The sequence below is a fragment of the Benincasa hispida genome, unplaced genomic scaffold (assembly GCF_009727055.1).
Source record: "Benincasa hispida cultivar B227 unplaced genomic scaffold, ASM972705v1 Contig587, whole genome shotgun sequence".
In the NCBI taxonomy this organism is placed as follows: domain Eukaryota; kingdom Viridiplantae; phylum Streptophyta; class Magnoliopsida; order Cucurbitales; family Cucurbitaceae; genus Benincasa; species Benincasa hispida.
In genome coordinates, this window is record NW_024064949.1 from 164,959 (window position 1) to 178,941 (window position 13,983).

Below are 13,983 nucleotides of genomic sequence, written 5' to 3' on the forward strand. Positions count from 1 at the left end.
TCGACCCGACCCGATGGACGTTCCAAGCCTGTGCCTAACTCCGCCTGCGCTCGGCCCATATTCATTAGTCTGCATTGACAACCCAAATGCGCGCATGCGACCCAGCCCATTTCAACCCAGTTCACCTCCCAAGCCGTCTGCATCAGCCTAAGCACCCGCGCCCGTCCACTCCAGCCGACCCGATGGTGACCTACGTTCGCTCCAGCCGTTGACTTGCATTTCCTCTGTCCGGTTCGCGCGTCCGATTTGGTTGTTCAGCCGGTCCAAATGGCCTGGACTGGTTCGGTTTGACCAGTTTTGATCGATTTATATGAAAATTACATGTTGAGATTGGTGTGCTAATTTTCTCGGAGTCTCGTTGTTTTGTAAAGATACACATTGTTTAATGAATAAAATAAGTGTTATTTAATTTTAGCATTTACTCATATGCAATAAACAAAGCTCCTTGGTTATCTTATGTGAACTTAAGCATGTATATGTGATATACAAGTGGATCATGCCTTAAGTGATAACCTAAATAGGTCTGTAGTATAAGGATTAAGGTGGGATACCTGATCCTGGTGACACTACGGATACGACCCGCTTTGTAGAAGTTTGCAGGTGTTGTAAATTACTACAGATGGTAGATCCTGATCATTCATGTGGAGACGTGAGAGTGGGGGTGTCTTATACAAAGAGTTTATATAAGACCTGGACCATGAGATGACTAGACTTTGTATATAACGTCGTTGATACTAGAGACTTATATGTCACCTAAATGACCATAGGTGATAAAACCTTAATCCCGAGTGTTTTGGGAACTCTTGCCTTTGAGAGCAGTCCTTTGATTAGTATGGGTGAGAGTGGCCAGATTGCCAACTCAATTTTTGGGGATTTCTCTGATCTGGGGGCTAGGAACTCAACAAGAAGGAATTCACTCCTTTCTCGAAGTAGGGATAAGTAGAGAGATTGCTCCCTTAAGGGCTGATTCTGGGGCTTGAATATAGTTGCCACAGTTTCTTTTTAGAAGAGAAGACTTAGTCATAGTAGGACTATGACTTATGTTCATTAGAGGGATCAATGGTACTTAAGGAGACAGATGTAACTACAGAGGCATAACGATTATTGGCCCAGCTGTACGTACGAGCGATCTGTGAAGGGTTGTCGCACTACTGATTGGTTAAGATGGACACATAATATATCTGTGGTAAGGAGTGTTCAGTTGTCGATCCTTAGTGGAGTGCCTGGTAGTTAACGGATGGTGGATCCCGTGACTAAAGAGTTTAGTTAGTTATTCACGTACCATTAGAGCTTCGAGCTACAGGTCCATGAGGTCCCCTTGGTAGCTCAATAGATTCAGTTGAGGATCAGTTCTTAGTGTTGATTTGAAATGTTCAAATTGACAAGAGGCATTTTGATTATATATGATATAATCGGTATAATGTATGAGATACATCTAGTGGAGGATTGATGTAAATGAGATTTATATTAAGTACCATGGAATATAAAAAGAACTACAGTTTATATGTTTCATGAGATGAAAAATTAAAACTATTGGTTATGATAAGTTCGTTATCATTTATATTTATAATAATATTAATTATTGGATAATTAATTCTTTTTTTTTAATAACCAATTGACTGGGTGGTTATTGGATTCATGGTAACTGTGAGATAAAAGAAAAATGGTTTTCCTAATTTTAGTAAGTTTTTCATAAATTTTTTTTGAGATTTCTCTCGACAAAATGGATCTCACAGAGTTGTCAAGTAAATAAAGATTTACTAAACGACAGCTTGGGGAAGCTAAACGATCGTATAGATTTTGCTAGACGATCGCAGCTAAACGATTGGGCATCAACCTATACGATAGGTCTCCGCCATCTCCCAATTGCCCAGTCAAGTACACGATCGGTGTTTCCTTCTTCATCTCCTCATTCAAGTCCGAACAAGCCCACCCTCTGGATTTTCACACTGAGAATACCAAGGTAGCCTTCTTGGTGGTGTCATACTAAACTCGACATCGTCGAGGTGCTGTGGAGGCCGTTCGTGCTGTTGCTGAGGAGTTCATGGCCGAGGCAATTGTTGAAGGTGAGCGCGAAGTGTTTGTGCTGTGTTACAATCGTGTAGATCGAGCGTTTGAGGTTGCTGTTGTTCAAGCGATCGTGCGCAAAAGAGCGTGGAGACGTATCTTCAAATGTCTGTAGAGTTTGCTCTTTGTTCATTTGAGTTTTCATAGTCTGAAATTCTGTGGATCTGAATTTAATGAGTTCTGTAAAGCTGAGGGGATTGTTCGCCATCACACTGTTAGGGATACTCCATAGCAAAATGGGATTGCAGAACATATGAATCAAACATTGTTGGAGAGAGTAAGATGCATGCTCTCTAATGTAGGGTTTGACTAGAAGGTTTTGGGCAAAAGCAGTAAATACATCATGTTATCTGATCAATCGTGGACCTCACATAGCTATTGATTATAAAACACCTTAAGAAGTGTGATCTGGTAAGCCTGCAGATTATTCTTTATTAAAAGTTTTTGGTTGTACTGTCTACTATCATGTTAATAAGGGTAAATTAGAATCGAGAGCTAAAAAGGATATATTTGTGGGTTTTGGGGATGGAGTTAAGGGATATAGAGTCTGGTCACCTTTTGAGAATAGAGTCATACTTAGTAGGACTGTGATATTTGATGAAAATTCCATGCTTAACTCAATTGTAAAGCCTTTTATGACGTTTACTGATTGGGAGAAAGTAATAGTGTTGATAAACAGGTGAAGATGCAATTCACTTCAGCTGTGAATGAATTACAACATCAAGATGGAGAAGATCAACACGTTACTACACAAACTGATGTGTAACCAGAAATTAATATGCCTAAAACGTCAGAAGTTGTTTTGCCTAAGAATTCTAGATCACGAGTAGATCAACCGAGTATAGCTCATGATAGATCTAGAAGAGTTGGTGTTGGACCTCCTATGAGGTATGGTTTTGAAGATATGGTTACTTTTGCGTTGCAGGTTGATGAAGAAGTGGATCCTCATGAGCCATCCATCTATAGAAAAGCTGTGTTATGTGGTGAGTTTGCTCAATGGCTTGTTGCTATGGGGGATGAGATGGAATCTCTTGACAAAAATCAGACTTGGGAATTAGTTAAACGACATAAGGAGAGAAAACTTGTCACTTGTAAATGGGTCTTCAAGAAAAAGGAGGGAATATCACCTTCAGAGGGCATTAAAGATAAAGCTCGAGTTGTTGCTAGAGCGTTCATACAAAGGGAAGGAGTTGATTATAATGAGATCTTCTCACCAGTAGTCAGACATACTTCTATCAGGGTGTTACTAGATATAGTAGCACATCAGAATTTGGAACTTGAACAACTAGATGTGAAGACAACTTTCTTACATGGAGAGTTTGAGGAAGAGATTTATATGATCCAACCAGATGGGTTCCAGTGTCCAGGTAAAGAAGATTATGTTTGCAAGTTGAAGAAATCTTTGTATGAGTTAAAGTAGTCTCCAAGGTAGTGGTACAAACGATTTGACAGCTATATGATTGGACTTGGCTATAACAGGAGTCCGTATGATTGTTGTGTATATCACAACAAAGCTGATGATGATTTGATGATTTATCTACTTTTATATGTAGCTGATATGCTCATAGCTGCAAAGTCGAAGTCTGACATTCTAAAATTAAAGAATCTTCTTAGTGCTGAGTTTAATATGAAGGATTTGGGTGCTGCTAAAAAATTTTTGGGTATGGAGATTTATAGGGACAGAGATAAGAATAAGCTCTTCTTGTCGCAGAAGGGATATATTCAGAAAATATTGTCCAGGTTTGGTATGTCGTCAGCTAAGCCTATAGATACTCCTAGTGCTGTAAATGCTCGTTTGTCATCTATGCTTTCACCATAGTCTGAAGCTGAGAAGGAGTACATGTCTTGAGTTTCTTATGCTAGTGCAGTGGGAAGTTTGATGTATGCTATGGTCCGTACTAGGCCTGATCTTGCCCATGCTGTTAGTGTTGTCAGCAGGTTCATGGGTCAACCTATTCAGAATTCGTATTTAGCATATTTATTTATTTGTAATTATTTACGATTATGACCCTAGGATTTAGAGTAGTGTGCTATATAAACTCTTTACCCTAGGGGCGCCGTTTTTGATGTAATTTTCTGAAAACATTCTCTCTAATAATACTGTTCTCCCTCTGCTCATGGACGTAGCTAACACAACGTTATTGAACCACGTATATCTGTGTGTCGATCTTCTCTATCTCTACGTTCCTTTTTGTGTTCTTTAATTGTCGATTTCGTAACGATACTTAAAAAAATGGTTCTTTAAATTAGCCACTTTGTAAGATAGTAAAATAAGATAGGATATTTATATCTATTTATTTCTCACAAAATATTACAAATTATAATTTGAAAGTCATCACAGATAGTTACAAATGAACGAACTTATTTAACTTTTTCAGAACAAATTGGAGAGGCATAATTGAAATGCTTTAATTAAAAAGGCAATACAAATTAACAAACTATAATGCAATACATAATTTAGAAATTAAAAAAGAAGAAGAAGAAAACCAAAAGAAAAAAAAAGTTGAAATGCACTCAACCTTTTCAATTTGTATGCATGTTGTGGTTTTTTTAAATAATAGTTTTTGAATCTAAGCTTCCAAATTTATGTTTAATTAAAAATTAACCACATAAATATCCATTAAAAATAATTGTAGTACGTAGTTACAATTATAAAACAATAATTTTGCGTAGTGGTGATTATTAATGTCCACATTGATCATTTTCGTCCATGTAGTTGTATTATAATATATATATTAACTGAAAATTAAACACGTAACGAGAGTTTTTTCCCCCTAAAGTTAAGATAAATAATTGCCACATATTGTAGTTTTTCATAATTGTTAATTAAATTTAAATAAGTAATGATAGTTTTTTTTCCTCGTGAGCCTAATTAGAGAAGGGATGTAATGGGAATAATAGAGTTATCATTTGGACAAAATAGTTCAAAAATATTCTCTACTTTAGCCCCTTTTTAAAATAGTATGATATATTAACGTCATGATTGATATTTATGATATGTAGCATTTGGACCGCCAATTAAGTTTATTATTTTTATATTCACACACATATATATAAAGTATGCTACGAATTTTCTACACGTATATTTACGTAGTAATTTAATCCACAATACTTGATTTGCATTGCATATGAATAACTATTTTTTCTAAGATATACATATCTCTATGCATTTTTTATCATCACTTACACCGAAAAATAATTAAAATATTTCTAAAAATAAAAAAAAAAATTGTCACATGTTAAATTGTGATTAGATAATTTTGTGGAATGCACAAACATAGGTAATATCCGAAATGCATCAAGTATTCTTTTTAATATTAATATATACGCAAAACCAACCTGCTATGAAAATTAAACTATAAGTTATAACAGAGAGAGGAAGATCAAAACTTGTGTCATTAATTACTTGTAATAGAAGAGTAAATTATAGTTAAAATGAATATGACCAGACAAACTTTATAAGTTATATAACAGAGACAGAAAGTGGGTATAGTATAATACAGTCTGTAGGCCTGACATACACAATGAAAAAGCTCCATTTGGTAACAATATGCATATGCCATGTTAAATTATCTAATTATTTTTAGAGTAAATATGAAATTATATCCTTAAACTTTGGAGGTATATTAATTTAAACTCTAAATTAATAATTATATTATTTTAAATTCGGAAGGGTTTAAACCGATACAATCCTAGGTATGATTTGATATTTTCACTTATTTTTAATTTGTATATTCTGAAAAGAGGAGTGTATATTATAATATACACAGTATTTTAGGAAATTTGTACTGATAAATTATTGTTTGGTGAGATGAGAGAGAAACAAGATGTGACTTGGAAGCTGCTGCTTAATTTATGTATACATATATACATTATATATATATAGTTTTGAATGCCTGCTTAATTTGTATTGGAGATTAGGTTTTACGGATGTAACTTATACAGCAAGTAAAATAAATCATAGCAAAATTATTAATTAAAGGGTGAAGTGTGCTCGTGCAACCCGACTAACAGAATTTCACAATTCATTGAAGAAAAATAATAATAATAAAAAAAAACACTCTTTTCAAATTCCTTATCCAATGGGAATTAGAAATTTTTTGGTCGATCACATGGATGAACAATTTAAGTAAGGTATATTTTGCGGGTGTTAAAAAATCCCTGAAAAAATCGATCAACTCGATCCAACTCATGTAATTTGGGTTGGATTATCAACTCATTTGAATTAGATTAGGTTCAAATAAATGAAAATTTTATGGGTTGGATTGGTTCATGGCTTCACCTAATAAAACCCAAACCAACCCGAACCAACTCGAATTTATTATTAACTTTAAAATATATTTTTTTATTACATATAACACAATTATTTATACATACATTGATTTTAATTTTATTTAATTCCAATATTTTTTTAATAATTTATTATTCAACAACTCTTAAAATTTCTTTACACTTTAGAAACAAAATTTTCACTATATAAATTAAAATTGAGTTGTTAATCTTAATTCAATATATGAAAATAATAAAATAAGATTTTTACATATTTACATTGTGCTTCTTTTTAGAATAAAATTTTAAACAAATGACTCGATTAACCCGAACCAATCCAATCCAACTGAGTTCATTTTTTAACAAGGGTTATTTGGGTTGAAGAAATTTACTATAGGAACCATTAGATTAGGTCTAAAAAGTCTTTCAACTCAATTCAATCTAACCCATGAATATCTCTATTCAATAGTGCCTAGGCGAGGATTTATAACGCAATGGTTCTGAAAAGACATGTTTTAATTGGTTGGGTGTTGTGCTCCCCCCTTTTTTTTGGGATAATATTTTAAGATGTTTTTTTTTTTTTCTATTAAAAAAGAAAAACCCATGTTCACGTATTGGATTAAGTAACTGATATTAATTAAAATAGTTCTGAATTAAGAAGGATAAAAAAAACTTGATATATAGGAAGAAAATTGATGGTGAAGTTTGTTCCAAAATCCCAACTAGGTCACTTTCACATAATACATTAAATATTATTCATTATTATATATTCCAATTCATTAAATATTATTATATATTCATTAAATATTATTCATGGAAAAGAAAAACGTGAATGATATATATTCCAATTTGCTCAAGCAAATTCAGGATTAGGTAGAAGAGTTCATGAAAAATTCTTCATTGATATATACATATTAAATTACATGTTGATCCAAAAACTTAAGTTGATGGGTGAAGTCAAACTTGATATAATAACATTGTAGGAACTTGAACACAGGACTTTCTTAGACCACTTGATCTAATACCATCTTAAATCACCATTTTACATAAAAGTTTAAAATTAAACTTAATATAATATCTAACATGAGAGATTATGATAGAAAGAGTGAGGAATTAATTAAGATCGGTGAAAGAAATGGCTTTCTTAAATGAATGACGACTCAAAAGTTGAAATTTTGGATGAGGAAGGAATCATTTAACTATTTCCGATCACACAAACATATATATAATTTAGGTACAAGTAAACTGTATCCCTCTAAATTGTCCATAAATTAATTAATATTAATATATCACGAAATATAACTTTTATGAATTAATAATATAATATAATACAAATTGATTAAAGTAGGGTTAAAATATTAAGGTTCTTAATGTCATGTCATCCGTGCAGCTGCAAGTATATATAAAGGAGGAGAAGAAGAGGGAGAGAGAGAGAATAATTAATAAGGTGGTAAGTAAGGTTTATTATTAAATGATTGATGTGAGATGAAGAGAAGAGGTAATGTATAATTAATTAAGGAGGAGAGATCATATACAGTTGATAATGATGGTGAAGAAGGTGAAGAGAGGATTGTGGTCTCCTGAAGAAGACGAGAAGTTGATAAAGTGTATGAAGAGGATGTTGAGTAGTGATGGGGCGCATTGTTGGAGCCGCGTGCCTAAAATGGCGGGGCTAGATAGATGTGGGAAGAGTTGTAGGCTGAGGTGGATAAATTACTTGAGACCCGATCTGAAGAGGGGTTGTTTCAGTGCAGACGAAGAAAGGACCATCATCGACGTCCACCGCATCCTGGGCAACAGATGGGCCCAAATAGCCAAGCATCTTCCCGGCAGAACCGACAACGAGATTAAGAACTTTTGGAATTCCTCCATCAAGAAGAAGCTTCTTGCCCAAGGTCTTGATCCCACTACCCATAATCTCCTCCCAGCTGCATCATCTACTACTACTACTACTCTTGTTTATAATCATCAACTCCCACCAGTACCAATTATCATTCCCGAATCCTCTATTGTTAGTAATACTAACATCAATATCTACTATTCCTCCTCCAATAACAATACCTACGACTCTTCTGTTGCAGTGCCCATACCCATGAATAATTCTGAATTATCTGAACCTCATCATCATCTGGGTATGATCAATAATAATATTGGTCATTGCAGCGAGCGATTGTTGCAGAGGAATATATTGGAAGATGATGATAATGGTGTGGATATGCTTGCGGAATATCAGATAGATAGAGAAATTAATAATGTAGTGATGATGCAGCAGCTACAACATACCACGTGTCACACTGGTACTAGTGTTGCTGACTTCCCCGATTTCGATTTCTATTTTGAGGACTCGGCGCTGATGCCAAATATTCTCCCAAATCCCCTCCTCACTAATTACACTGCTTCGTCCAATCAATTTCAGTTTGCGTAGCTAGGTTGCTCACCTTTTACCTTCATTTATTATTCATTTAATTACCTTTGTCTATGTTGATTTCAGTCTCCTCATCTATTATATTATTTGCCTCACTTGTAATTAAGCATCTTCTTCCTTAATTTTGTATAATGTTTTCGTACCTAAACTTCTTCCTTCGATGCACCCATGCATGAATGTGGATGTGGTTAGACACCTTTGCTAAATTAAAAATGTATCCCATTCCAATCTCCTCTACCAATTTTCCATTTCAATATATATATATATATATATATATATATATATATATATATATATATAGGACAAAATGCATACTTGTGGATATCTCATACAATACTTATTTTTTACATTTCATCAAATCGTTTATGAAAAATTCTTTTTATTTCAATTTTGTCAGTAAAAATTAAATCTACCTGAGGAAACCTTTTCAACTTTTTTTTTTTTTTTTAAAAAAATCTAATTAAATAATTTTGTATATTGCACTCAATCAAGCGAATTTTCAACACCTTCTAGATGTGTTTTAACTATCCGCAGGAAAATCATTGCCCAACCACTCTAACAAACTTTTCTTACAAGAATATGTCTCCTCCACAATCATTTATTCATAATACTTTTTTAAATTGTTTTAAATGGTAGAATTGTTGAAATTATTTTCAAATATAGTAAAATTCATTGTCTATCACTATAAACACCGATAGACATTTATCTATGTCAATAATGGACATTGATAAACACCAATAGACATTTATCTATATCAATGATAGACACTGATAGACAATGACATTTTGATATATTTATAAATAAGTTGACTCATTTTACTATATTTGAAAACAACTCTATGGACAAATATATTCCTAACAAATTGGTTCCTTGTAAAGTTGTTTATTAGAGATTAAATCACAAGTTTAGTATTTAATATTCTTTTTATGATCATAAATGTGTATAATATATTCATTGGACTATTTTTAAATATAGAAACATGAATCAAAATATTTACAAGTAATTACAAAACATCACAATCTATCTGCGATAGATCATGATAGACAGTAATAGACTACTATTTGTATCTATCTGTGTCATGATAAACACATATAGTAGTATATCATGGTCTATCACAAATATATTGTGATATTTGACTATTATTTGTAAATATCTTCGACAATTTTGTCATTTACAATAATTTTCTCATGAAGTATCAATTTTATATTTAAAATTGGAATTCTAAGTTAATTTTAATTTATGTTAGAAACACGACTTGGCAAATGCAATGTGACAACAAGAAAAAAAAACCATAAAATTGAGACATCATGAAATCAATTGATTTAACCACAAAGGACAAATAACTATTCTTTGCTTTGAGGATAGTTTTAAATATATACAAATACATAGCACATTTTGTTAATAACACGACTTGAGAAATGCAATGCAATGATTATGAATTAAAAAAAATGATTGAGACATTGATCTGACAAATTAAAAATGAAAAATCCGAATCATATGTCAATTCCAATTCATGTTTTTAAGTCGTGGAATCGGAAAAAGATGGATATTTATTGTATCAATTCATCTTTTATACATTAATTAGAAAAATATTTGCCTACACTTTGGGGTGTGCTACACCTATATCTGTACAGTCTAAGAAACTGTTGGGATAAAAAATTGTCATGTGACAAATTTTTGTATTTTTTTTAAAAAAAATCTTTTTTAATTTTCCTTGTATATATAAAAATATGGAGTATGAAATTAGGTGTAGCATCCATGATTTATAAAAGGAGAGACAGTAAACTAATGGCCAACTAGTAGAATCAAATATCTATGTATAATTGGTTAACAATAGGTATGTTTGTTGCTATTATTTTATTTATTTATTTTTTAGATCAACCCTACAACTTTTGGCGGTGAATATATACAGGCAAATAAAAGGTAAAAGTCAGAAAATGGTAAGCTCATACAAAACATTTATAATAGGTGTTTGACGTGCAAGTTTAGAATTTTAAGCATGAGAATGTTAAGTTCGAAGGTTTAAATTGAGATTTAGGTAGCCTGTATTTAAGTTGTAAATGTATGTTAAGTACAAATTGCAAAAACTACCCATACAATTTGGTGTAGTTGCAATTATACTCTCAAACTTTCTATTATAAAAATTAAGTTTTCAAATTTATACAAATATTAAAATTGTACCTTAGAAATTATAATAGTTGTATAAGTTTGAGGATTCAATTTAATTTGAAAGTCCAATTTCTACAATTATTATACGGAGGATCCAATTTAAACACAGGTAGAAATTTGAGGGCCTAGGTTTTACAATCGAAAGTTTTAGAAGAATTTATTATTATTATTATTATTATTATTAATTTTGCAATAGAGATTTGACTAAAATTAAATTATAATTTTATTTAGAAAATTTGCAGTGGGCTACAATTCAAGAATAGGATTTTGCAGCCATGTCTCCTACCTTTGAGATTTTGCATATATAGCAAAATTTTGACCTTTGATATTTAATGTTACGATGGTCTAAAATTGATCCATAACAAATTTCAATTTGGATCTGAAACATTGTTGATCTCTCTCTCTCTGAATTTCCCTCGACTCGAGCTTTGCTCGTAGAGACACTCTGCAACTGCGACTAGCGCGACCCATCATCATGTTCGTTTGAAGAAAGCCTCGAGTTAAATCCATCGATCTCTGTACAAAATTTTGTGCCCTAAGATGGTTGGGTCGCCGAAACTAGAATCTGATGGCATTATTTTGTAGAATAAGTCAATTCAAGGTCAATTCCCTTTCAGATCAATTGAAGAGATTACTTTCAAATCTCTCATACTGCTTCGAAACATGTAGTTTGGATATGTAGAGTGAATTGTTTCCTGTTGACCGACTGATTTTAGTGCCAATAATGTTAGGTTTTATGCTACTATATTCAGGCAGTGATTTTAATCCTTATCACGAGTAATGGCCCCCATTAGTTTTTGAATTTGAGTTAAATTATATGAAGCCTCGTGCAGGGGTACTTTTTTTTTTTTTTTTTTTCTCTTTCTTTTATTTTTAATGGTTTCAAATTCTGTTATACTCTTCAAAATTTTATGTGTTGCACTTTCAACGCTTATATATTAAAATTTGGAATCCTTCTGCATGATCAGCAAGATGATATATAATAACCAAAGTGTATCATTAAGCTTATACATTTAATATCAAAGTGTAAAACTGTATCAATCACATCATTGATATATCTTAACTAATGTAGTTAACATTGAGTATATCTTTGATACACTATTTTATTGATATAGTTTACATTTGGTATATTGTTGATACACTTAATTAATTGATGTACTTGATATTGAGTATATCTTTGATATACTATTGTATTAATAAACTTTATTTTAATGATATACCTAAACTGAAGTATATCAATAGTATATTAGTTAAAAATTCAATTGATGTTATTTTAAATACATCAACAAGCTATCGTGCATCAATCAACAAACATATTAAAATTTTAAGTACATCAACAAACTATAAAATATCAATTAACAAGCTTTTCAAGTACATTACGCTTTCAAGCATCATATATGCATACTATATTAAAATATATCAATGGTGTATCGGTAATGAAGTGTATCAATAGTGTATATCAACATTCATTCAAAATTCAAGTATATTATTAAGACGATTACCTAACTAGCTGATAATGTAATGTATCAATTAAAAACTATATTTTCATAAAAGAAAAAAAAAAGAATTATGTGCTATATAAGGTATATAATTTTGATCCTTTATTAATGAATTACATCAAATACACGTTGGAAAACTAACGTGTTTTCCATTTTCACTAAATCCCTATATGCTTTGGGGGTATATAAGGTTTTTCAAACTTTTACTAATTCTGTTTGGACTAGGTTGGTGCTTTTTTGCTACATTTGCAAAAGAGAAAAAATATGGATTGCATATGCAGTATCAGATGTGTTTTGTTTTTTTTGTTTTTTTTGTTTTTTTTTTTGTTTTTTTGTTTTTTTGTTTTTTTTGTTTTTTTTGTGTTGTTGTTGTTAAATATGCAACTACCCCTTGTATTTACTTATTTTTTTTGTAGTAATTTGATCTTTTAATTTTAGTAGGTTTTGAAGTAAATTTCATAAACTATTGTCATTTTAATTAATTTGAAAATGATAGATTTTTTTAGGACTGTTTTCAAATATAGGAAGATGAATAAAATATTTACAAATAATAGCAAATATATCACAATTTATCTGTGATAGACCACGATAGGCAGCGATAGACTATTATCTGTGTCTAACATGATACAGATAGACACATATAGTAATCTATCGCGGTGTCACATATAGACAGTGATATTTTTTTATTAATTATAAATATTTTTTTTAGCAGTTTTATCATTTAAAATAATTTCATTTTTTTACTATAATATACTTACTTAAAACTGAAACTAGTATTTTAATCTAAAATTTAATTATTAAAAAATTATATATTTTTAATTAAATTACATTTTTAATTCCTAAAGTTTGAGGAATAAAAAAATTATATAGTTCTTTTTACAATAAAAAGAAAAAAAAACCCATAAAGTTAGAGTTTCAATTTTTATTTAGTTGTTGAGTTGTTAAAATCCTACATTTTATGGCCCTGTTTGGTAATTGTTTGGTTTTTGGTTTTTAGTTTGTAGTGTTTGAAAATTTAATCTATTTGTCACATTTTTCTTACAATAGCTTGCTTGTTTCTTAAGTATAAAAGTTGAATTCTTAGCCAAATTTAAAAAACAAAAATAAGTTTTTAAAAACTAGGCTCTGATAACCATTTGGTTTTTTCTTTTTAGTTTTTGAAAATTAAAGCCTACAAACCTCACTTCCATTCATTGGATTCCAAGTTTTGTTGGCTACATTTTAGGAGTGTTTTCAAAACCTGCCCAAATTTTGAAAACTGAAAAAGTAGTCTTTTAAAAACTTGTTTTTGTTTTTGAATTTTGATTAAGAATTCGACTCTTTTGCTTAAGAAAGATAGAAATCATGATAACAAATTGATAGAAGATAAGTCTAATTTTCAAAAACTCAAAATAAAAAATGAAATAATGATTACCAAACGAAGCTAACTTTTTTTAGGTTTAAAAATTTAGTTTGGTTTTTGAAAACATGTACGACAAGAAAATATGATCTTTGGAGACAAAGAAAAATGTCACTAATGCTTATATTTCGTCACAGATGACCTTTAGAGACGAA

General features: G+C 31.2%; 1 protein-coding gene across 1 annotated transcript; it reads left to right on the plus strand.

The window, feature by feature from the left end:
* Nucleotides 1–7,789: 7,789 nt before the first annotated feature.
* On the plus strand, nt 7,790–8,761 carry LOC120069791 (transcription factor MYB86-like). Its single transcript, XM_039021605.1, has one exon. It carries the CDS (start codon nt 7,880–7,882, stop codon nt 8,759–8,761), a length of 882 nt encoding a protein of 293 aa, XP_038877533.1. The 5' UTR covers nt 7,790–7,879.
* Nucleotides 8,762–13,983: the final 5,222 nt, after the last annotated feature.

What these genes read in the sequence shown, in the direction of transcription:
- LOC120069791 (XM_039021605.1), top strand. Translation starts at nt 7,880, where the DNA reads ATGATGGTGAAGAAGGTGAAGAGAGGATTGTGGTCTCCTGAAGAAGAC.